The 22,790-nt window shown below is 38.0% G+C and overlaps 1 protein-coding gene across 18 annotated transcripts in view; it reads right to left on the bottom strand.

Moving 5' to 3' along the window:
- Window positions 1-6,674: 6,674 nt before the first annotated feature.
- NRCAM (neuronal cell adhesion molecule) overlaps window positions 6,675-22,790 on the bottom strand; it is a 302,828-nt gene continuing 286,712 nt past the window's right edge. For all 18 annotated transcript variants that reach the window (XM_049893835.1, XM_049893833.1, XM_049893851.1 and 15 more), the window contains 3 exons: window positions 18,739-18,870; window positions 17,259-17,337; window positions 6,675-7,138 (listed from right to left, as the gene is read on the bottom strand). In XM_049893835.1, coding sequence (XP_049749792.1) covers window positions 6,901-7,138; window positions 17,259-17,337; window positions 18,739-18,870 — 449 coding nt within the window. In that variant the 3' untranslated portion in view covers window positions 6,675-6,900. The remainder of the gene's footprint in view (window positions 7,139-17,258; window positions 17,338-18,738; window positions 18,871-22,790) is intronic.

The raw sequence follows: 22,790 nt of genomic DNA, 5'->3' as shown, positions 1-22,790 counted from the left end.
CCAATTGAGTCCAACATGCAGGTTGAGAGCTTCTGCTTTAAAAAGGAAGTTTGTTGAGTCATTTGCTGAGACAATGAGCTAAATAATTACAGCTGAAGACACTGTCTACAGGACAAAATGATTGGGATTGGACGGGCAAGTTTTATGGCTGAAGAAGGAAGAAAGAACGTATTGTCTGCCAAATAGTAGCTTCTTTGATTATCTTCGTTGACTTTTCTTGATATTATTTCAACTTTTTCAAACTTTTTGACCATGAAGTGGAGGAGAGATGAAGAGGAGAGATGATAATTGAAGGGCATGTATGGGGCAAAGAATTCAAAAGTTTTGAATGTTTGTTTTAGGTAAGAGAGCCTTGAGCATGTTTAAATGCCAATAGGAGGAATTAAATGAAGTCTCTGGGTGGTACAAACGGTAATACACTTGACTGCTCACCAGAAACTCGAGTCTACTCAGAGATACCTTGGAAGAAAGGCCTGGTGATGTACTTCCAAAAAAACAGGCATTGAAATCCCTATAGAGCACAGTTCTACCCTGACACATATGGGGTCATCATGAGTTAGAGTCAACTCATGGCAACTGGAGGTGGTAGGAAAAATCCAGTTGAGCAGGAGAAGAGATGCCTGATGGATAAGAATCCACCAAGGAGTAGAGTCATTCCCAGACACAGGTAGAAGGATGGTAGTAGACAGGAGGAAAGATGGCTTCTCTATTTTAACAGGAAGGAGGAAGGAGAGGATGGAGCATATTGAGGCAGGCATTTTAGTTTGTCAGCAAGATGAAGAGGCAATTCCCACAAATAGATGTTTTTTTTTTTCAGTCAATTATGATGCAAGGTCATTTTGCAGAGAGTGATTTGTGAAGGTGGGTAGCGCAAAGAGGTAGGGTTGAATGTTTGAGGAGAGTGGAGAAGATTTGAAATAGTCATTGCTGAGTATGAAAATGTAAGTTTACCTAAGAAAAACAGCAGGTTATTGGGTAGTGTTGAAAGTTGAACCATTTGATGATATTTATGAATTTAAAGTGACATCAATGTTTTCCATGATATCTCTCAGCTTCTAGAGGTCAGGTGGGAGAAAGCAGACGGTAGACCTGATCCTGGATCATATGATACCTCCACAGGTATTTAGAAAAGATAGAAGGGCAAAAGATAGAAGGAGTATTTTAAAAATGATTGACTATAGAATTCATGATGGAGAAGGGATGGAAAAAAGGAACAAGTTGAAGGGTTGGGAGAAAGCAGAGGGGACAATGGGTTGGAGGAGAAGCTGTGGGCAGAGTGGGATGCTTGAATTATATTACACTGGAGGTAGAGCAGTAGGAGTGGGAGGCTGAGGCAGAAACGAGGATGTTAAGGAACTGAGCCCAGTGACAGATGGATTGTCCATGTGGGTAATGGCAAAACTAGTCTCCATTTCCTCATCTACTCCTAACCTCACTCCAATCTGTTACCACACTCCATCCAGTACCTTTTACTATGGTCTCGGATGACTTCCATGTCTTCAAATTAAAAAAATATTTCTCAATCTCCATTTAACTTGATTGCTCAGTATTATGTGACACTGTTAACCTTCTCTATTCTTGAAATGGTGTCTTTCACTGGCTTCCAAGACAGCACACTCTCCTTATTTTTTCCCAACTCTTTGCTCCTGTTTATTGGCTTTCTTTAGAGGTCCATCTGCCTCTTCATGTCCATTATACGTTGGAGTTTCTTAAGGTGTAGTCCTCAGGCCTCTTCTTTATTCTCTCATCCATGCTCCCTGGTTTACATAACTACTCATCCTCCTAGAAGTTTCTTTTGAGCTTTATATATCCAACTTCTTCTAGTCATTTCCACTTGGATGTCTCACAGGCTTTTCAAATTCATCATTTATTAGCCAGGATTCATAGCTTATTCTCAAATCTGGTTGTTTCCTGATGTTCCCACCTTAGTGAAGAGCAACCCCATATATCTCCTTAGGCAAGTCAGAACCCCTTATATCCAAGCCATTACTCCTGTCAATTTTACCTCCTAATACCTTTACAATCCACCCACGTCTCTCTATTTCCTCTTTTAGGATCCTACTCCAAACGCTATCATGTCTTATCTAGGTGATCCAACGATCTCTTATCATTCTCTCTGGCTCTCCTCCAATCTGTTCACCGCACTAAAGCCCATGATTTTGTTCCCCCTAAAATACAAACCTGATCATATAACCCCTTTACTTAAAGCTTTTCAATTACTTCCCTCTTTTCACTGCTCCTTAAATAAATACCAAAACCTGTCCTGTGGTCCACAAGAGCCGGCATGACCCAGTCCCTGCGTCTGCTCCAGGCACTCTGGCCTTTGTCTGTGCAATGGCTTTGACCTGCCTTCTCCTCCTTGGTTCCTGGGCTCAGGCACTGCTTCCTCTGGGAAGCCTTCCTGTCCACCCTGTCCAGGTCAGGATTCCCCATTAGTTCCCTTCATGGACCCATGTGCCTTCTTTTCACGGCTCTTATCTTGTTTTGGGACTACACATTCACCAGGGGGTTATTTGGTTAACGTCTCTCTTCTCACATCAGGCTGTAAGCTTGACGAGAGCAGAAACCACACCTGATTTCACTCATTTTGTATCCTCCTCCCTGGGTAAAATACCTGGCTGGAGTGGTGCTCAGATAATTTTTGTTGTTGCTATTTGGAACCACAGGGTTTAAGCAGAAAAGGACCTTAGAAATCACTTTTTTCTGTCATTTTAAAGTTGAGAAAATGGAGGCCTGAAGAGGTAGAAGATTAAGGGGGTTCACTCATACACGACCACATAGCTAGTTCGCGGTAGAGCTGGAATGTGAACCCTGCTCTTTTTCTGGTCCAGTGATGTTTCCACTTCAATCTAGAAACTGTCAATTTATTTAATGTAAATACTCTGGTAGTATTCTCCTGGAGTCCCTAGGTGGTATAAACAATTAACACACTCAGCTGCTAACCAAAAGGTTGGCAGTTTGAGTCCACCCAGAGGTGCCATGGAAGAAAAGCCTGGCAGTCTACTTCTGACAAAACAGCCACTGAAAACCCTATGGAGCACAGTTCTCCTGTGACACACACGGGTTCGACACGAGTCAGAAATGACTTATTGGCCACTGGTAGTATTCTCCAACTCCCCTATTTTTGCTTTTGTTTTAAAGTTAAAAACAAAAGCTGTTCATGCTTTAAATGTCCTTGTTATGCTATCCAATCTCAAAACATAAACACTTGGTGATATAATCATATTCTGGAGAAAGGGGCAAAACCATTTTAAGGTTTCCCTTATCCTACCAACCTGTAGCAATGACAAGGATGCTTACAGTGCCCCAAGCTTACTCCCTGGAAGTTGTGAACTCATCAGAGAAAGCTGCAAATTCCATTTCCCCTGCTGTAGCAGGCAATCATTTTGTAGACTATCGGATCACAATGAGAGTACCAGAAGTGATGTGATGTACTGTTCTGAATAGCTTCTTTTTACTGCAGTAAGGTTTCCTTTGTCTGGTTAAGAACACAGGAGCCCTCTGGTGGTAATTTGTGGAAAAATCTTATGAGAGGAGAAAGTCTCTTTGTTGTCCTGTGCAGATGAGTTGATTTCAACTCATAGGAGCCCTGTATGACAGAGTTGAACTGCCCCATGGAGTTTCCAAGGCTGTAATGTTTACAGAAGCAGATCACCAGGTCTTTTTTCCTGTGGGGCCAGGTAGGTTCGAACCATTGACCTTTCAGTAAGCAGCCGAGCGCCTCACCACTGTACCACCAGAGCTCCTTTTAGGTGACGAGAATTCTCAGTTCCTGTATTCTTTTCCCTTGCCTCCACAAGCCATTTCCAAAACCAACCATTAAGAGTAAACCAGGGCCATTATAAACCATCTGAACAAGAAGGCATCAACGCAGTAATGTATTTTCATGGTCAGGCTTACATTTCGCCAGTCCCTGTTGCTAAACAGAGCTGCGACTGATGATGGTCTCAGCTTGTGGACTGTGAGTCTAGCCTACAGTGTGAGGGGAGGAGGGTGGTCCCGATGTGCTTTTCTAAATTGAGTGACAGAAATGCCCTCCACGGCAGAACTGCTATGCTCTGTCACATTTTACAGTTTGCTTATGTAACATGATGTTATCAGACTAATGTAGAGGGAGGCGAGCTCTGTGGGTAGAAAGCTGGGACCAGGGGAACAGTGAATAAGGGGCAGGTGGTGACACCCAGGAACTATCCAGATCTCAGCTGTTTAAGAAGCCAGACAGGTGTGAGCCAATTAGAAGAATGGGGGTAGAGAGAAGGGAGTGAATAACATGAAAGTAATATCTGTAAACGTCCAAGCTGTCTCATTAAGCAGGAGAAGTTAAGAAATCCAAGCAGCTTGGGACTGGGGAGGGTGAAGGCCTTCAAGGACAGGAGGAGAGGGTGGCCTTCCAGGCAGCACCGGATTTCTCAGACCTTTTCGCAAAAAGCCTTGTAATATCTCTTTCTGCTTTTCACTAAAAAAGATTTTTTATATACCCTATTTTATTAACTTCGTGTCATGTTGTAGTTCGCTCTGTGTTTAATTTTCTTTGCATTTAATACATAAAAATAGCCTTTGAAAAATAGAAAAACCCCAAATTTGCAGTATTTTAAAACATTAGGAAATTTCTGTGTGAAAAAGTTAAAAGTCACAAAGAGAGCAAGACTGTTTCATAATTACTTTTTGACGGAAATCCATTTACATTTGCCTGCACCATTACATGTAGCATTACTTGGACATTCACACTCCACTGGGAACGTGAGAAATTATGAGAGAGAGAGGGACTTTTCAAACCACATTTAATTTTTAATACAAAATCAGTTGCACAATTACAGAAGGGACCCCTTCATGCACAGATAAATATGGCATCTACCATTACGGAAGCGTAAAAACTGTTCCCGTTCTTCCAAAACATTGGCAAATTGAAAGTAACTTTTTCTCTTTGTGCTCTCTGACACAAGGCAAGCCTGTTTTGTCTTTTTGGATTTCCAGTGGACAGGTTGATCTGGAAGACGTGAATATGGAGACCTGAATGTATTTAGGGCCATCGTTACCTGGAATTACTTCAAACTGTGCTTTACCTACATACATGAAAGATGCCAGGTAATTCAGACTATGGTGTCCCACAGGCAAAGTTCTGAAGGGTTCATTTTCAGAAACCAGTTGTCAACCTATAGAATAGTTCACTATTTCAGTTTCACAGCAAAGGGGAGGGGAAAAAAACCCAAAAAGTATTTAGTAGATGCTTTCCAATCCCACGCACTCTGTTAACTAGCTTACTTCTTACACAGTACAGCATAAACATTGTTTGCATGTTTATTTGTATGTCACACCTATAAGCAAATAGCATCTACACTTTAAGTGTATTTACAAATTCAACAAAATATCTACATATAAAAAGCTTTACTTAAAATTAAACTTGATGCAAGTTATGAGAAACCAATTTATTGGCAAATGAAACTGAGCATTCCTTCAACCATAGGTTGTTCTAGAATTTCATATTTGGAGGTAAACCATTTGATATATATCATTCATGAATTTGATAGACTATAGATATTTATTTTTGATACTGCAGATGGAATTACTTTGACTGTAGGCCTTGTTAGCACTTGTTAGATTTCTTTGATCCTGAAATGTGACCACACCAATTTGCATACACATTGCTTAATGCTGCAGAGAGTTCCAAAAGCTATCACATGGGTAAAGACTTAGAGAATAACTTAGGACTGTCAGCATGCTGTTGTATGTTTTTATTTTTGGAATAACTTAAAAAATTTTGTCTTTTTACCAACTTGACATCTTTCTTGCTGAATTTGACTTGTTTTAATAGAAACCATACAAAACCATAAAATCATCATGTGCCCTTGTGGGTGAAAAAGCTTTTCTTTTTGTGCTTATGGAAAAACAAATGCTCCTTAAAATTATTATTGTTTTCACATTTCCTTTTTTCAGCATTGCAGTTTTCCTTATCTCTGCTTTTTAAAAGTGACTTCTAGACAATGACAGTCATCTAGGAGTTCTGGCTGAGCATACTGGCTAATACAGATTGTAGTATGCTATGGAATGCTTATTGTCTGAAGGCACGGCATGTATCTTGCCCTGTGTCTTCTGGAATAAGTCTTGAAATCAAATTTTAGTGGTTTGTTTCCAATTCCTTCAGTATGGCACAAGTGCCAAAATGCACTGCAATGCACACCGTTTATGCCTAGGAACAATCGACCACAGAGATGATGGAAAAAGTAGAACACTGCACTGCTGTAATACCTGGCAGATCAAGAAGGCTACGGAATAACAGGAGCAGAGAGCAGGTAACAGAGTCTCAGTAAGCATCAGCAAATGCAACTGCCATAATTACCTCATTTAGCAAGTATATACTGTACATACTGTTCCTAACAGTCTCCCAAAAAGACTAACAACAGCTAGACATAGAGTCACCAGTTTCACAACAATGTCCACAAAGACATTGAAGTTCTAGAAAATACTACAGTAACACTCTTGACAATGAAAACGGAATTCATATTTAGGGGTTCGGCAGAGGACAGTATAAACAAAGTATCAAACCATGTTTTCATAACATACACAGGTGTGTCCTTTAAATGTGTAGCGTTTTTCATGCATCATATTGATCTGTATCCTTAGGAGGAAATAACATGATTTGTTGATGTCGCTGTATTATTTTTTCAGTTCTGAGGAACTCAAGAATACCCATTTTGAACAAAAAAGTATGCACTTTGCACTCCAGCTCATATTAACATATCATTTGAATGAGTTATGTTCTTGCTCTAACTGTTCTCATAATAATAACATACAGTAGAAAATACATTTTCTGCCTCTATGTTCATAGTATGAGAAGGTAAACAACCAAGTGCTTAAGATAAACATTATCGAGAAATGGGATATTGGCAAAGAGCTTAAAAATTAAACAAAGGAATTCATGGCGTTGACAGGAGACGGTGCCTCTGAGCTTTCATTTCCTTCAGCCGGTTCTTTCTCTTTCTTACCACTGTATTGTCCAATAAAGGAGCCATCCTCGTTGAACTGGCCATTCACCCCCTCTCCATAGTCAACTAGGCTATCATCACTGTCTTCCTTTTTCACAGTTCTGTCTGAAGGTGTTCGGCTTCCTTTTTTTAAAGGCTTGTGGTCTTCTGCATCACTGGAAAAAGAGAGAAAACATTTTTGTCAAGACTGGCATTTAGAAAAGGTTTTTTGTTTTTAAAGATCATGCATGCAAATTATGACAAAGCAGATGGAGTCCCGGGCTCCTCCCAGCAAATCTAATTGTATGGTTGACTCCAATTACGAGGATATGGTTGGGATGGAAATCAGGGGCAGAAATGGTTTAATCATGAAGTCTTCAGCAGAGTGGATGGCTTCTTATTGCACATGTCAATTTCAACGACAGATTCTGACTCGTGATTTGAAAGCAATTCAGAAATAATCACAAGTATTGCAAAAGGAAGAACTGGAAAAAGTTAAAAATCATCACTATTTTGAATTCAAAATGGAGTAAAAGCAAGTAGAGAAGTTAGTATGTTAAACTGCTTAATATTTCTGATTCCTTGAATATGAATGGAAAATGATTTTGGTTAAATGTGAAACATGGATTTTTTTCTCCTCTGAGCCAGAAGGTAAAGCAAAATCCTGCATTTCAAATAATTTTCTTATTGAGTGCAGGCCAGATTTATAAACTTCAACCTTACCTTTCAAGAGACCTACAAATTCCATTAAAAGGATGCAGAAGAAACAAATGAAAATAGCCTAAGAAGAAAAGCAAAATCCTTACACTGATAGCATACAGTTTTTTTTTTTTTTTTCTGAAAGAATTTTAGTTAATGGGTAAAGACTTACTAATTTGGAAAGAGACACAATTTGACTTAAAAGTCTTAGATTTGAACTATCAGTGCATGTCAATATATTCTAAAGAGTGTGAATGTTTAAAAAATATAAAAACATACTTCTCCTGTGCTCATCTTTACCCCACTACTCCCTTCTTTCATGTGTGTTATGCAGCCTGTTCATGTTGGCCAGGAATCTGAGGAGTATAATTTAATAAAAATTTATAGGCTTTTTTTTTTTTGCTTATTTGTTTATGGAATCCCCTAAGCACAATCTCTGGAAGTAGAAGAGGAATCATTATGTTTTAGAACATCTACCTGTATGGCTATGTAACCAGGTATACTCATTCTGTTATTCATTAATAGGTAACATTCAGTGAAAAAGTAAATAAAGAAAAAAAGATAATGACAGGATCCAATATTGTGTTTTCCTTCATATAAGAAAAAAATGCCAGACAAAAGAAGAAACATACACAATATTGGAAAAAAAAAAATCTTAATGTAAAAAACAGGTTGCATTAGCTGTAGCATTTCACCCAGCAATTTGCGCTAGGACTTTATTGCTCCTTCCCTTTCAGAGAGTCTTTTTTTCTAGCCAAGATACAAATGTTTCAAGGTACACAAAAATTTCAGCTCTTTGGCCAAGAATCCTACTAGGGTTTTCAATTTTTCTCCAAGGAAAAAGTCTCAAGACTGGAAACTAATGCTAGCTTAATACTACACTGACGTATGATGTTAAAAATTAACTGTTTCAATAATACACAAGTTCTTGTCACAAACTGAATGAACTATATTCCCAATGTGGCTAATGAACCCCTGGGGAGGTATTGCAGCATCTTGTGGTGGTCTGTGTTTGGGACACTTCAGGGGACATAGAAACCAGTCTCTATCCTAAGAATCACTTATATAACATCTATGAAATTTAATCATTATCTTCTAGGCTCTTCTTGAATAATTCCTGTGAAATATTGCTCATGACTTGATGAGGGAGTTAATTCCACTGAAGAGTTCAATAATGAGTAGGATTTTATAACCTGGATTCTAATAATTAATCTTTTCTGTTTTGTAGAACTAATGTCCCAAGGAATATACTACAGGAAATTCTAGTCAATGGGCATTTTTTTGACCCACCCATCTATCCATGGGTCTTTGATCCATCCATCCATTTATCTAATAAATGTTTATTGAGTGCCTACTTTAATACAGGTATTGTTCTAGGCTTTGGGGATATAGCAGCAAACAAGACAGATTAAAAACCTTGCCTTTATTTAGCTTACATTCCAGTGGAGGAAAATACAGACAATAAATAATCAACATAATAAAAAATTAGCTATATAGTATGTTAGAAGGTGATTAGTGCTATGGAAAATACAGAGGCAAGAAAAGGGGACTGAATGTGTTAGGGAGGGAATGGAAGGTTGAACGTTAAATTGGATGCCCAGAGAAGGCCTTGCTAAGAAGTGACATCTGATCAAAGACTTAAAAGAGATGAGTTATTCAGGTGGATAGCTGGTAAGAGAGTGATCCTGGCAGGGGGAATAGCAGTACAAATGACCTGAGGTAGAAGCAAGCCTAGCAAGTTCTTGGAACAGCAAAGAGCTTGGTGTGGCTGAAGCTGAATGAGTGAGACAGAGACGGTAGTAGGGGTTAAGATAAGTGAGGTAACAGGGCTAGATTAAGGCCTTGTAGGATATTTCAAAGATTCTGCCTTAACTCTGAATGTGATGAGAAGCCACTGGAGGGTTTTCAACAGATGAGTGACATGATCTGACTTAATTTTAAAAGTGTTAGTCTGTCATCAGTGTTGAGCATAGCCTCCAGAGGACAGATCTGTAGACTACAGCCAAATCGCTCTTGCCCATTCATTTAGATATTGTCTATGGCTGATTTTGCACTATAACAGCAGAGTTGAGTAGTTCTAGCAGAGACTGTATGGCCCATAAAGTCTAAAATATTTACAGAAAGTGTTTGCTCACCTCTATTCTAAGGGTTTAACAGAGATTACTACAACAATCCAGGAGTGATTTGGACCAGAGTGGAAGAGTGGAGGTGGTTAGGTTATGGATGTATTTTGAAGGTAGAGCCAACAGGATTTTCTGATGGATTGGATGTGGAATGATGGAGAAAAAGAAGAAGCAAGGATGAAGCCAAGATTTTTGGTCTGACCAATGGGAAGGATGGAATTGACCTTACCATGAGATATTTGGGGAGGAAGATTGTAGTTTAATTTTGGACATGTTAAGTTTGACATCCCAGAGGAAACACTCCTAATCATTTTGTGAGGCTGGTACAATATTGATAGATACGCCCAACAAGAACACTTTGAGAAAGGAAAATTATAGGCTAATCTCATCTATAAACATAGATCAAAAAAACCTCAAATTATAAGCAAATAAAATTTAGCTACCTACCAAAAAGATAATATATCATCATCAGCATGGGTTTATGCCAGGACTGCAAGTTTAACATTAAAAACTAATTCATGTAATGTACCATAAAAAAAAAAACCATATTAGCAGAAGAAAATAGAAAAATCATGTGATCATCACAATAGATTTACAGAAAGGCATATGGCAAAATTCAACACTCATTTGTGATAAAAATTTTAGCACACTAAGAATAGAAATAACTTCATTATTCTCATCAAGGTATCTACACAAACCTAGAGTAAATGTTATTTTTGATGGTGAAATGTCAAAAGCTTTCTGTTTGACATCAGAGATGATAGTAAGGATGGCTGCTATTGCCACTTCTAATCAACAATGCTTTGAAAATACTAAGCAGTTTGATGAGTAAAAGAAACAGAAGGCATAAGCATTAAAAAGAAAGCAAACTGTCATGATTGATAACTGATATAATTATGCATGTAAAAAATCCAGAAGAGTCTATAGTCAAGTATTAGGATTAATAAGAGAGCTTACTAATGTTGTTTGACCCAATATTAGCATAAAACTCAGTCATATATCTATGTATTTGCAAAAAATTAGGAAATAAAATAAAATAAATGATTCCTGTTATGACAGCACAAAAATGTGACATAGGAACAAATCTAACAAAAAGATACATAAGAACAGAACAACCACAGTGGAAAAATGAGAATGTCACAGAACAACTGTGTAGAAATTGCTGAGTGGGAACCTAAACTACTGTGTAAATCTTTACCAAAAACACAATAAAATACTATTAAAAGAAAAAAAAAAAGGTGTGTAAGACCTCTATGAAAAAATAAAACTTGGAAAGTTATTAATGAAGACCTTAATAAATGGAGGAATACTAATCTATGGGCCCGAACCTGTTACCCATTTCTGTCTAGTCTATTCTGACTCATAGTGACCCTACAGGACAGAGTAGAACTGCCCCCATAGGGTTTCCAAGGAGCGGCTGGTGGACTCTTGAACTGCTGACCTTTTGCTTAGCAGCCATAGCTCTTAACCACTGCACCACCAGGGCTTTAATCTATGGAGAGGAAGATTAAAATATGGTAAATATGTCAACCTTCCTCAGATTGCTCTTTAGATTCAATTTATTTCCAATATAAATTCAGCAGGTTCTTCTGTGGACCTTGACAAGTTGATTATAAAATTTATATGTAAATGAAAAGGGCCAAGGAGATCTAAGAAACTCTTGACAAGAAGGACAAAGTTGGAGGACGTGACCTATCAGATATCAAGACATATTATAAAGGTACAGTATTAAGATGGAGTCTCTGGGTGGTGTAAATGGTTAACGTGCTCATCTGCTAGTCAAAAGACTGGAGGTTTGAAAGTGCACAGAGGTGCCTTGAAATAAAGGCCTGGAGATCTATTTTTGAAAAATCAGCCTTTGAAAATCCTATGGAGCACAGTTCTACTCTGACACACATGGGGTTGCCATGAGTTGGAATTGACTTGATGGCAACTGGTGGTGGTGGGTAGTATTCAGAGAGTATGGTTTTGGTGCAGAGATAGACAAATCGACCTGTGGAACGGACTACAGGGCTCTTAGACCCAGGAATACAGAGGTGGGAGCTCTTTTTGTCAGCTTTATTCCTACATCATATTTTTATGCTATTATAACTGGAATCATTACAAAATATTTTTCATTTGTTTACAGGTAAATAGAAATAAAATTGACTTTTATGTAATTTTTTTTTAAGCAACATTACTAAAGTTTCTTCTTAATTATATTTGTCTGCAGATTCCTGTGAATTTTACATATACAATGCTATCAATCATGAATAACGACCAGCACAAAAAAAGTTCCCTGGAAGCTTTCATTCCAGCTTAATGAATGGCCACAGTGGATGACAGAGACTCTGACAGCTGCACAGACCATGTTTGAAGGAAGAGAAGTAAGGAAGTGGGGTGGTCTATCCACAAATAGCGTGTTTCCAGGAAAAGTTGTTGAAAGGCAGCAATATATTTTTAAGACTAGTTTTTGAAAAATGTGGTATGATGTAATATTGTACTTCAATAATTAGAATCTGGCTAAATGAGGAAAAAATGATGAAAGACATGAACACAATGCCTGACACATGATTTGCACTCAACAGATAGAAGTGTCTGTCTCCTGGCACACCTCTCCTCCCTGTTCTAGGCTCCCCATCTTGGAGAGATTTTTTTTTCATAAGAAATACGTGTGTGACATACACACACACTTAGAACTTACCAGATGTGATGAGTGCCTACAAGTCTGTTAGAGCAGCGCATTAGTGCTTGTCTTTTTCTACTCAAAGATGGATTTTATAATGAAATAGCAAATGAACTGCTTTTGACATTGTGCCAAGGGAAGTTGCCTTGTCAAGTTTAAGTGTGAAAGGGTAGTTTCCCAAATGAGAGGGATTTGAAAGTTAGAGAAGATGATTTGAAAGTCATATGCTTATTTAGCTACATAGTATTTGAAGCCTTCCAAAAAAAAAATTCATCTGCGTTTTTATGAGAATTTTTAAAAATTCAAAATAAGTCACAATATGGTATACACAGCTACAAAATACATTAATACTTATATTCATGAAGAAAGATGGTTGTGCGGTGAAAAGACATGTTCACATTGCAATATCAAAACTCAGCTCCCGCATTCATTCCTTCGCCTGGGAAGACTTCTTGTTCCACCTCCTTCTATGCAGCCTACTTGGCTTTCGCTTCCGGAGCCCCCTCAGCTGGCACCTTAGTTGTATCCTTTTCATAGCACTTTTCACATGATGCTGAAATTATTCTTTTTCTTTGTTACCTCCCTCACTAGAATATAAAATCCCAATGTGGGACCATCTTCTGTTGGTTTTTAATCCCCAGGGCCAGACATGCAGTTGGCACTCAATAAATACTGGTTGAATGAATTCATTGTAAAATAACAATACTGGAGACAGTGGGTGTTTTAGAAATTCCTGAGGATTCTAACACTGAGAAAAACTGAATTCCTTCTTAACCAATTTTATGATGTCAGACAAAGCACTGGAATATATTTCTTCTTTTTTCTTATCCTAAGAATAAATTTTAGGGAGTTTGATTTATTTTTTGAGAGCAACCGAATCAGGGTTATGCATCCAGGAAAAAAGTACCCATTAAATGCCTACAGAGTAAAACTCAGCAATGGTGGATAAACCTGTGATAATTCTGAATTTTCTCTAGACACTACCTTATGCTGGCCCAACCGTGCTTCAGTTTTATTGACATTCAAACAATCTTTCTGAACCCCCTCTCTAAAAATCCCATTATTATTTATCATGCTCATAAGCTAGTTCATGGTTTTGAGCAAACTAAAGCTTAAGTATAGAACAAATGTGACACATCTTAGCATCATTCAAGCATTATGAACATGGGTCAGCAAGCATGCAACAGGACTGTGTTCACATGAATGACAGGATTCCCATGACAAGAGCCTCCATGTACATAGTAAGTTATGAATTCAAGCATCATGGGCATATGGTTTATGACCTAGGTTCATTCTGATTTTAAAAAGAATAGATCTAAAGAATAAGACAATACTTACACAGTTGGCTGCATTGTTTCTCTGATTTTTCTATATGCTAGTAAGGATGCAGATCCTACTGTCTGTATAATTAAAGAAACAAACAAAGAAAGCTGCAGAGGGTAAGTGCTTGGGGGTGGGTGTTGGAGTGAGGGCACAGGGTTACAGCACATGGGAAAAAAAAAATCAGATTTGGCCATTGAAATTCCATCTCTCTTTATGCTATGTAAATATCCTCTGGCATGGAGCCAATCACAGAGAACCTGTTTTCATTTCAGGCTGGAGAATGAGCAAATCATAAACAGAGTTAATTTACATTTACAATAGCCCTAATTTTCTGTGTCTGTGTGTGATTAGCATATTAATTTATTTTTTTGAAATGAAAAAGAGTAAGAATCAATAAATAATACAGAGCTCAAAACTTCCAGAAGGTGTGAAGTAGATAGAGAAGGGACCCTGGCGATTTAGGGAAGGGAATGGCACTCAAATGTATTATTCAAAAAAAAGAAAAAGGATTCTGCAATAAACAGTTGGGACCATTTTCATTAACTGTGACATCGAAGAAACTAAAGGTCTTCTGAATGTTTTAAACAGGAAAGAAACCAAAGGGAAAACATTCTGAGGTAGTGTCAGGACGTCACAGGACAAAGCCACATTAGTAACAAAGGGGGGTTGGGAATTTAAGGAATTGATTTTACTTGTGGGAATGTCCTTATCAACCTTTAACTTCATTTAAAAAATCACCAAATTGTGTTTCAAGTTTAAGACACCCATTAGAACTTATTTCCTTTGACACTTCCCAGATCGACGTAATCACAATTGGGATTAAGTGTTTTTTGTCTTCACACATGAACCATGAACCAATTGGGTTTGTACTTAATGGGCCCAAATTAAAAGTTTTTCTGTCCTGAGAAACTCAAGGCATAAACTAAAGACAGCCATTTGAAGACACGGGACAAACATAACACATATGAATTAACATTGAAAAAAAAATGACCAAATAGATGTAAACACAGTGATCATGAGGCCAGTAACCAACCACTTGCTACATACTGCTCTAGGACCCAAAATCATATTAAAGGTTGTTAGTAGATAGCTTGTAGAGCACCATAGAAATTACAGGATTAGAAAGGAAACCTTCAGAGATCGTCTAGTAAGTGAACAACTGGCTCATTTTATAAATGAAAAAAAAATTGAGATCTAGAGAAATTAAGTGTCATATCTAAAGGAATCACAGGTAATGGCTGAGTTGAGAATAAAAGTAAGTCTCTTGATTCCAAGCTAGTTCAGGTTCCACCTAGATTTTAATCAGGTTTTAATGATTACCTGCATAGTAACCCTAGGAAAGTTACATTTACATCAGATCATGGTTTCACATTGGTATAATAAAACCAAAAAAAAAAAAAAAAAAACAAACCCAGTGCCGTCGAGTCCATTCCGACTCATAGTGACCCTATAGGACAGAGTAGAACTGCCCCCTAGAGTTTCCAGGGAGCGCCTGGCGGATTACGAACTGCTGACCCTTTGGTTAGCAGCTGTAGCACTTAACCACTATGCCACCAGGGTTTCCACATTGCTATAATAGCAAGGTGATATTTGGGACTCACGAGGTGAGCAGTACATTGCCAGATGCATTTGAGCACGGTAATGTAGACGAGGACGCCATCAGCACGTGGAGAATGTGTGAAGTGCATCATGCAAATACACAATTTTCTAGGCTAAAATAAAAATTCAGTATCATCACAATAAATAAGGCAGGGGTGTGCACATCCACATCAGTTTCTACCCACAAGAACTCTAAAAGTAAGAAGTTATGTGGTAATTACCAGCTCACCTGCTAGATGGGAGAAATGTCTGGAAAAGCTAATTAAACTAGTGAAGATTTCTACTCATTCAGTGTTACGGCATGGCTGCCCTACGTTCTGCGTATCTTCCTGTTGCGGTCAAGTTGATTGCAACTCATAGCGACCCTATAGGACAGAGTAGAGCTGCCCCATAGGATTTCCAAGGAGCACCTGGTGTATTCCAGCTGCTGATCTTTTGGTTAGCAGCTGTAGCTCTTAGCCACTACTTGCCACCAGGGTTTCCATGAGTACCTTCGGGCTGCTCTAATGAGCGATGAAACCTTTGGAGTGGATGGGGTGTGGGGGCTGCCTGAAGTGTTCATACACTTTCAGCCTCAGAATCAACATCTGACATCAAGACAACCCTCACTAAACATTTTTCTGTATCATGAGATACAGAAATTCTGAAAATTTTTAGAAACCATAGTCATCGCTGCTGAAGTGAAGATCACAATACAAAAGCTTAGGTGCTGAGACACCAAAGCACAACACTTCTATCTGCATGGAAACTGGTACGAAGCCAATTTTGTTGAACATCTATGGTTTTTCTCAATCAGTCCTTTATCTGGGGCATTATTTCACCCCTCGTAATATCGTAATGAAAATACCAAAAATGAGCTCTAGAGAGAGGCAAAAATGAACACAAATATTTTATTATCTATAAATGCCATCTGGCAATCAAAATAGTGAAATATTTTATTTCACCTAAAAGCCTTTTCTTCTGGCAATAAAAAAGAGAGCCTTCACATGGATTCAGTACAGATTTAAAAGATTATATGTTATATAATCAAGAGGCTTATGGAAAGAAAAACCAAGGTGTAAATAAAGCCTCTAAAGAGTCCCTTTGGAACAACCAAGTCCCAATCTTTTAAATAAATGAATAAATGTTTTGTTTCTGTGCTTAAACAAACTTAACAAAATCATCATTTACCTTTTTTTGCAAAGACCCACAACATCTATGCAAGAATATCGTTGTCAAAAGGGTTTTTTTTTTCTTTAACTATTTAGCACACAGGTCATATTAAAATATTTCGTTAATGATGGAGCCAAGCCAAGAATTTATTGTCAAAGTTTTGTGAGTTAACACATTCCCTAGAGGGCTGTGAAACTTCTTCATAATTAACAGCTTCTAAAACAATCTTGTCATCATTTTATGAGTAATGGGCAAGGGTATGGGCACTTGTTTTAGAAAAACTAGCTTCAAAACCAAGATTTAAAAGATCATTAATGCTGGCTAAATGCGTAGTTCAGAAATGACGAGTATAGTTTCTCTCGCAACGGAGGTTTTGTAGGGTCTTTGTTGCTTTGTTCTTACTGTAGCGCACCAGCTTTGCTGGGCTGATCAATACAGCAAATGTTCCTGGAACATACGGCAGAGTGGAAAACATCCCACGACCAACACTATGACTAAGATGGAAATCTATTTTTTAATTTTTTAATGAAAAGTGGGAATGTTTTAATTATGAGGAATGTGTAAACATTTAGACATAGAAGTGTTTCTAAATTAAATTTTATGACTGATATGTGAGGTAGGCATCACATGCTGGGCAGAGCGTATTCCTAGCCAAGTCCTGTTGTATGGCAAGTATCTGAGTGCAGTGTCTTACTGAGCAAAGAAAGGAGGAGCAAATGAGAAGCAGAGGCTAACCTGTATTCTCCAAAAGTCCCATCGTCTTCTTTCATAGGCTGGATTTCAGGATCAGCATGAGCATCTTCCTTTTCTTTTACTAAAATTTTCAAAATGACATCATTAATTTTTGACCCTGTGCTTTCCTCAGTGGAAAATAATTCTATACACAGTTGATGTTACATATGTAGCCATGCATATAGTTTGATGTTTTTATTGCTTTGGGGCATTCTAACATTTGTTAGCTCATAAAGTTGACTTCTTTTTACTTTTTTTTGTTGTTGTTGTACTTTAGATGAAGGTTTACAGAATACACTAGCTTCTCTTTAAACAGTTAGTATACATATTGTTTTGTGACACTGATTACCAACCCCACGACATGTCAACACTCTCCCCTTCTCAACCTTGGGTTCCCTGTTACCAGCTTCCCTGTCCCCTCCTGCCTTCTAGTCCTTGCCCTTGTGCTGCTGTGCCCCTTTAATTTTGTTGTTTTATGGGCCTGTCTAATCTTTGGCTGAAGGGTGCACCTCAGGAGTGACTGAGGGGGTCATACTTTCAGGGTTTCTCCATTCTCTGTCCAGCTAGTAAGTCTGGTGTTTTTTTGTGAGTTAGAATTTTGTGCTATGTTTTTCTCCAGCTCTGTCTGGGACCCTTTATTGTGATCCCTTTCAGGGTAGTCAGTGGTGGTAGCTAGGCACCATCTAGTTGTGCTGGACTCAGTCTGGTAGAGGCTGTGTAAAGTCGACTTCTTTTAAGCATTTTGGCTCAAGTCTCCTACTCACCTGATGAAGACGTGATTTTCAAATTTCAAAGACTCCTCCCACCTCATTTACCAGTCTATTTACTGACTATATGAATGTAAATCCGAAATGAAAATGGCCTAATTAAAAACATAAATCCATTGGACCCACTAAACATCACGAACCATTAAGCTGAAGAAAGCAATGTTATACATCGCAATATCAAGACACAGTTCATGCATTACTCTCTCTGAGAAGACTTCGTGTACCTTCCTCTTCTTCCTCCTCCCCCAGTTGGTTTCAGATGCTACTTGGGTATCCATGACTTATTGGAGCCTAAAGAAGTGGCAGAGCCCTGGTGGTACAGTGGTTAAGCATTTGGCTGCTAACTAAAAGGTCAGTAGTTTGAAACCACCAGTAGCTCATAAGAAACCCTAGGGCAGTTCTACTCTGTATTATAGGGTTGCTATGAGTCAGAATCGACTCGAAGGCAATGGTTTTTTTTTTTGGATTAAAGGAGAGTCACTGATATCTTCAGAGAACAAATTGATTTATTCCCCCCCAATGCCTTGTGAGCTTTGAGAATGTTTAGATTGTTTATTATATAAAAAGGGATCAAAACTTGTTTGAACAGCAAGTTTGATTTCATGACTCTGGGAAGATATATTTACAGCAATGTACATGATTATGCTCGTGATTTCTTTTCAGTTTAATGGATAATTATGCAGCATTATAAAGCAATTTTAATCTTTCTTTCTTACCTGGATATTTACCACCCTTGTTTCTTCTGATGAAGCAAACAATCAGCAAAATTAAGATAAGGAGAGCAACGGCACACATTAGGCCAATGAACCAGCCCTGAGTTGCAATATCCACTTGCCGGCTTGCCATTGCTGGAAAACAAATTCACAGTGTTGGTGGGAATGGGTCAAGGCAGAGAGAACTGTTACAGTACCTTGTAATAAAACATTGCCTCAGCATGTGAGTTTTTATAAATTTTATACTCAGCCCCATATTGGAATCTGTCACTTATCAATCAGGAGTTTTATAAATACTTAGCTTAAATTTTTTTTCATTAATTAAAAAAATTCAGGTTTTTCAAATAGAGAAATCTGAATGCTAATGACATGAAATTGTGTTCGTAGCTATGTATTACGTCCATTAACTATGCATTCTCAATATAAACATATTCCCAAACCAATTAAAAATTTTACTGTTTATAGGGTAAACTGTACATTGTTAAGCATGATGATAAGAATATAACACTGAATTTTAATCAGTACAGAATGTATACATATAATGGAGTATTCTTCCTTCAAAGGAACCACTTTTGGAGGTTAAGATATCAATGCAATAATGCTGCTGTTTTTCAAAATGTTTTGAAAGTCCTTTGTTCAAAAAGAAAACCATCTACACAAGAGAACCAGCCTTGTTGTTTTATAAAATATCTCAATTTGCACCCAAAGTACTACTTAGATTTGTTTTTCATCTCCTTTTACAAGACTGGGTTCTGAATGACTTCTGGAAATTTCTGAAAAATCGAATCCACCCTCAAAAGATCAATTACTTGTTACTGCTTAGAATCCATTCAAAAGACTTCAAAATATAATGATCAGTGGAAGTATAAGTAGAGTAAGTAATTGGGTTGAAGGGAAAATACTCATTCAGATGTATAGGTTTTCATTAAGTCTTCATCTATTTTATTTAATTAAATAAATGTGAAGCCCCTTATTCAACCAGTCACAGTATGCAAATCTCCTAAGAAAACCATGAAATAATTAGCATTTCTGGTATCATTCAAAAGTGTCACTCAAAGGGACATGGGACAAAGTGCAGCATCAATGGTTATTCAGACATGCCCATGCGGATTTGTTTAAATAAATTGGTGTGAGTCTGGTTTCAAAAGCCCTTTATTTTTTTCTCTTCTGACCATAACCTACTCAAGGTAAAAGGTCTTCTTTTGACTTGATAAGCATGTCTATATCACACATTTAATTTGATCGGATTTCTTCTGAATACATTAACATGGTTGTGTAAGGTTTATGTGATCTCTGGATGGAGAAAATAAGTATGGTGGCATGTATCCCATGTTCTGCTACACGTTGTAAGAACAGCACTCTACTGCCTCCTTTTTCTCTACACAAAGTGGCAGGAGAAAAAGGAAATGCTTGAAATGACGTGTGGAAAGGAACGTGAGAAACGTGTGTATGTGTGTTTTTAAAATAAATGAGAAGTGGAATTACATTATCTGGAATACAAATCAAATACCAACAGTCTTTCCCCATAGACGCTTATGCCTCCGTTTCATGTGCCTCATTTGTGGGGGTTTGAGTTGTATCATAATCAGGCATAACTGAAGCATGAGAATAGGTAGTTCCCCCTTCCATACATATACCATAATAATCATGATGATGATGAAGATGAAGGCAATGATAATAACAATGACAGTGCACATTTTGAACTTTTACTACATGCCAGGCACTGGGCCGTGGGCATAATCTCATTTAATCTTCACACCAATCTTTTGAGGTAGGCATTAGGAATAAATCCAGAGAGTATAAACTCAAAGAGGGAAAAGAACTTGCACGAGAGCTGGGATTTGACCCATGTTTGTTTAACTCCAGAAAACGTTACTAGCCGTTATGCTATACTGCTATAATGCATTCCTGAAAGCATGCCTAGACAATGAATCTGCAAATAAAATGTTTAGGGACTTTCCATTCTGAGAAAGGTAAATATATTTTTAAAATCCATCATTACATACCCTTTGGCAATATATTTCTGTCACTTCATACATGGTCTTTGTGTGCTTTTTCTTCAAAACTGAGCCAAGAACTAACTGGTATAAGTGGATTGAGCATTTGATTGAAGTGAGAGAGTCCTAGCCTTTAGCATGTTTAATGACATACGGCCTTGTCATCAATAGTATCAGTACTTACATCTTTCATGTAATTAAACACAACTGATAAGGGCAAAATGCAGTAAGATATTCAAGTACTAGCAGAGACATTATCCTGCAGAGACGGTGACTACCAAAACTGAACTGCTAGCTGGCAGTCTCCAACTATGCAACTATGAATATTTGTCTCTAAGTCTAAAAAAAAAAAAAGTTTCACTACCACATTATGATATCATATTTAAGAGTAGGCAGGCACAATATATTAATATGGGTGCGTGCATGTGTGTACATACACATATTCACACACATGAGCACAAGAAATTGATATAAAACAAAGACTATGTAAGTGAAAAGAACAGCTTCTATTGACTTCCCATCCATATAAGAAAAAAACTCACTGCCTTCGAGTCAATTCAGACTCATACTGACCCCAAGGCTGCAAATCTCTACAGAAGCAGATGGCCACATCTTTCTCCCTCGGAGCCACTGGTGATTTCCAACAGCCAACCTCTCAGCTAGCAGTCAAGTGCTTTAACCACTGTGCCACCAGGGCTCCTATCCATATGAGGGGAGCTAAAGACCAGAATAACGAAGAAGCTTTTTATCTCCACAAAACCAAAAAACCAAACCTGTTGCTGTCAAGTCAATTCTGACTCACAGCGACCCTATAGGACGGAGTAGAACTGCCCCACAGGGTTTCCAAGGAGCACCTGGCGGATTTGAACTACTGACCTTTTGGTTAGCAGCAGTAGTTCTTAATTACTACCCCATCAGGCTTTCCATATCTCTACACTCTAAAATTATCTTAACTGCTTTATGCAGGTATACACACAAAGTCAAATCATGAGCACTATTGTACATCTCTCTCTCACACACACATTCAGAATGAAGCCTTTGGGGCTTTCTTTCTTCAATCCAAGTTTCAGTGGGTGGGAATCAGGATTGGGTAAGAGAGTGAAAACTGATTTTCACTTTATCTGCAATTTTTAGAATAAAACTATATTCATGTATTATTTGAGTAAGCATTTAGCTGCTAACCAAAAGGTTAGTGGTTCAAACCCACCAGCCACTCTGTGGCAGTCTGCTTCCATAACGTTTTACAGCCTTGGAAACCCTATGGGGTTCTACTCTGTCCTACAGGATCACTATGAGTTGGAATTGACTTTACTGAATGGGTTTGGTTTTTTATTACTTGAGTAATCCATAAACCAATCAACCAAACAAATAAACAAATACAAAGAACATGAAAAAAAAATATAAGCCAGAAGAATTAAATGTGTTTTGTTTCCTAGAAATTAGTTTTTAACAAAAGCTTCCTGCTCTGTTATAACACAACACTGCTTGTTGTACCATGCATACGACCTGTGCTCTGTGGTAGCAGGTCAAATAAACACAGGAGAGGCAAGGTGAGAGAAATCGCTATTTGTTCTTACCACATATTTTTTGAAGACTCTCCTATGTACGAAAACTTCTCATTTAGATAAAACAGAAATATTTAGAAAGGGGGAAAAAAACCTTGGCCAAAGTTTGGAGGCAACTGACAAAAAAACTGTTGGGCCCGATAAAAACCTATCTGCTTTAACTCCTTTGAGCTATGAGGGAAGAAGGGATGCAGAGATGGAGAGAGAGAGGTAAAGAGCGAAGGACAGGCGGTGGGGTGGTATTGAGAGGGCCTACCAGGACATGGGGAATCATGGTATTAAGACACCACCTATAGTTTTTTTTTTTTTTTTTATAGTTAGATTCGTTTTTCAGTTTGTGCCATAGGAAAAAATTAAGGAATAGACTAAAAAACCTAGTCTGTAAAAGGCAGAGATGGTGTCACGTTAAGAAGATTTGTGAAGCAAGCATATATACGAGTTGAGTCTGGCTTCCTGAAATTAGCAGAACTCAGACAGAGAAGTGGCTCATTAA

The sequence above is a fragment of the Elephas maximus genome, chromosome 8 (genome assembly GCF_024166365.1).
Source record: "Elephas maximus indicus isolate mEleMax1 chromosome 8, mEleMax1 primary haplotype, whole genome shotgun sequence".
In the NCBI taxonomy this organism is placed as follows: Eukaryota; Metazoa; Chordata; class Mammalia; order Proboscidea; family Elephantidae; genus Elephas; species Elephas maximus.
The sequence above is the reverse complement of the archived record's forward strand: the minus strand, read 5'-3'. Positions and strand labels throughout refer to the sequence as shown.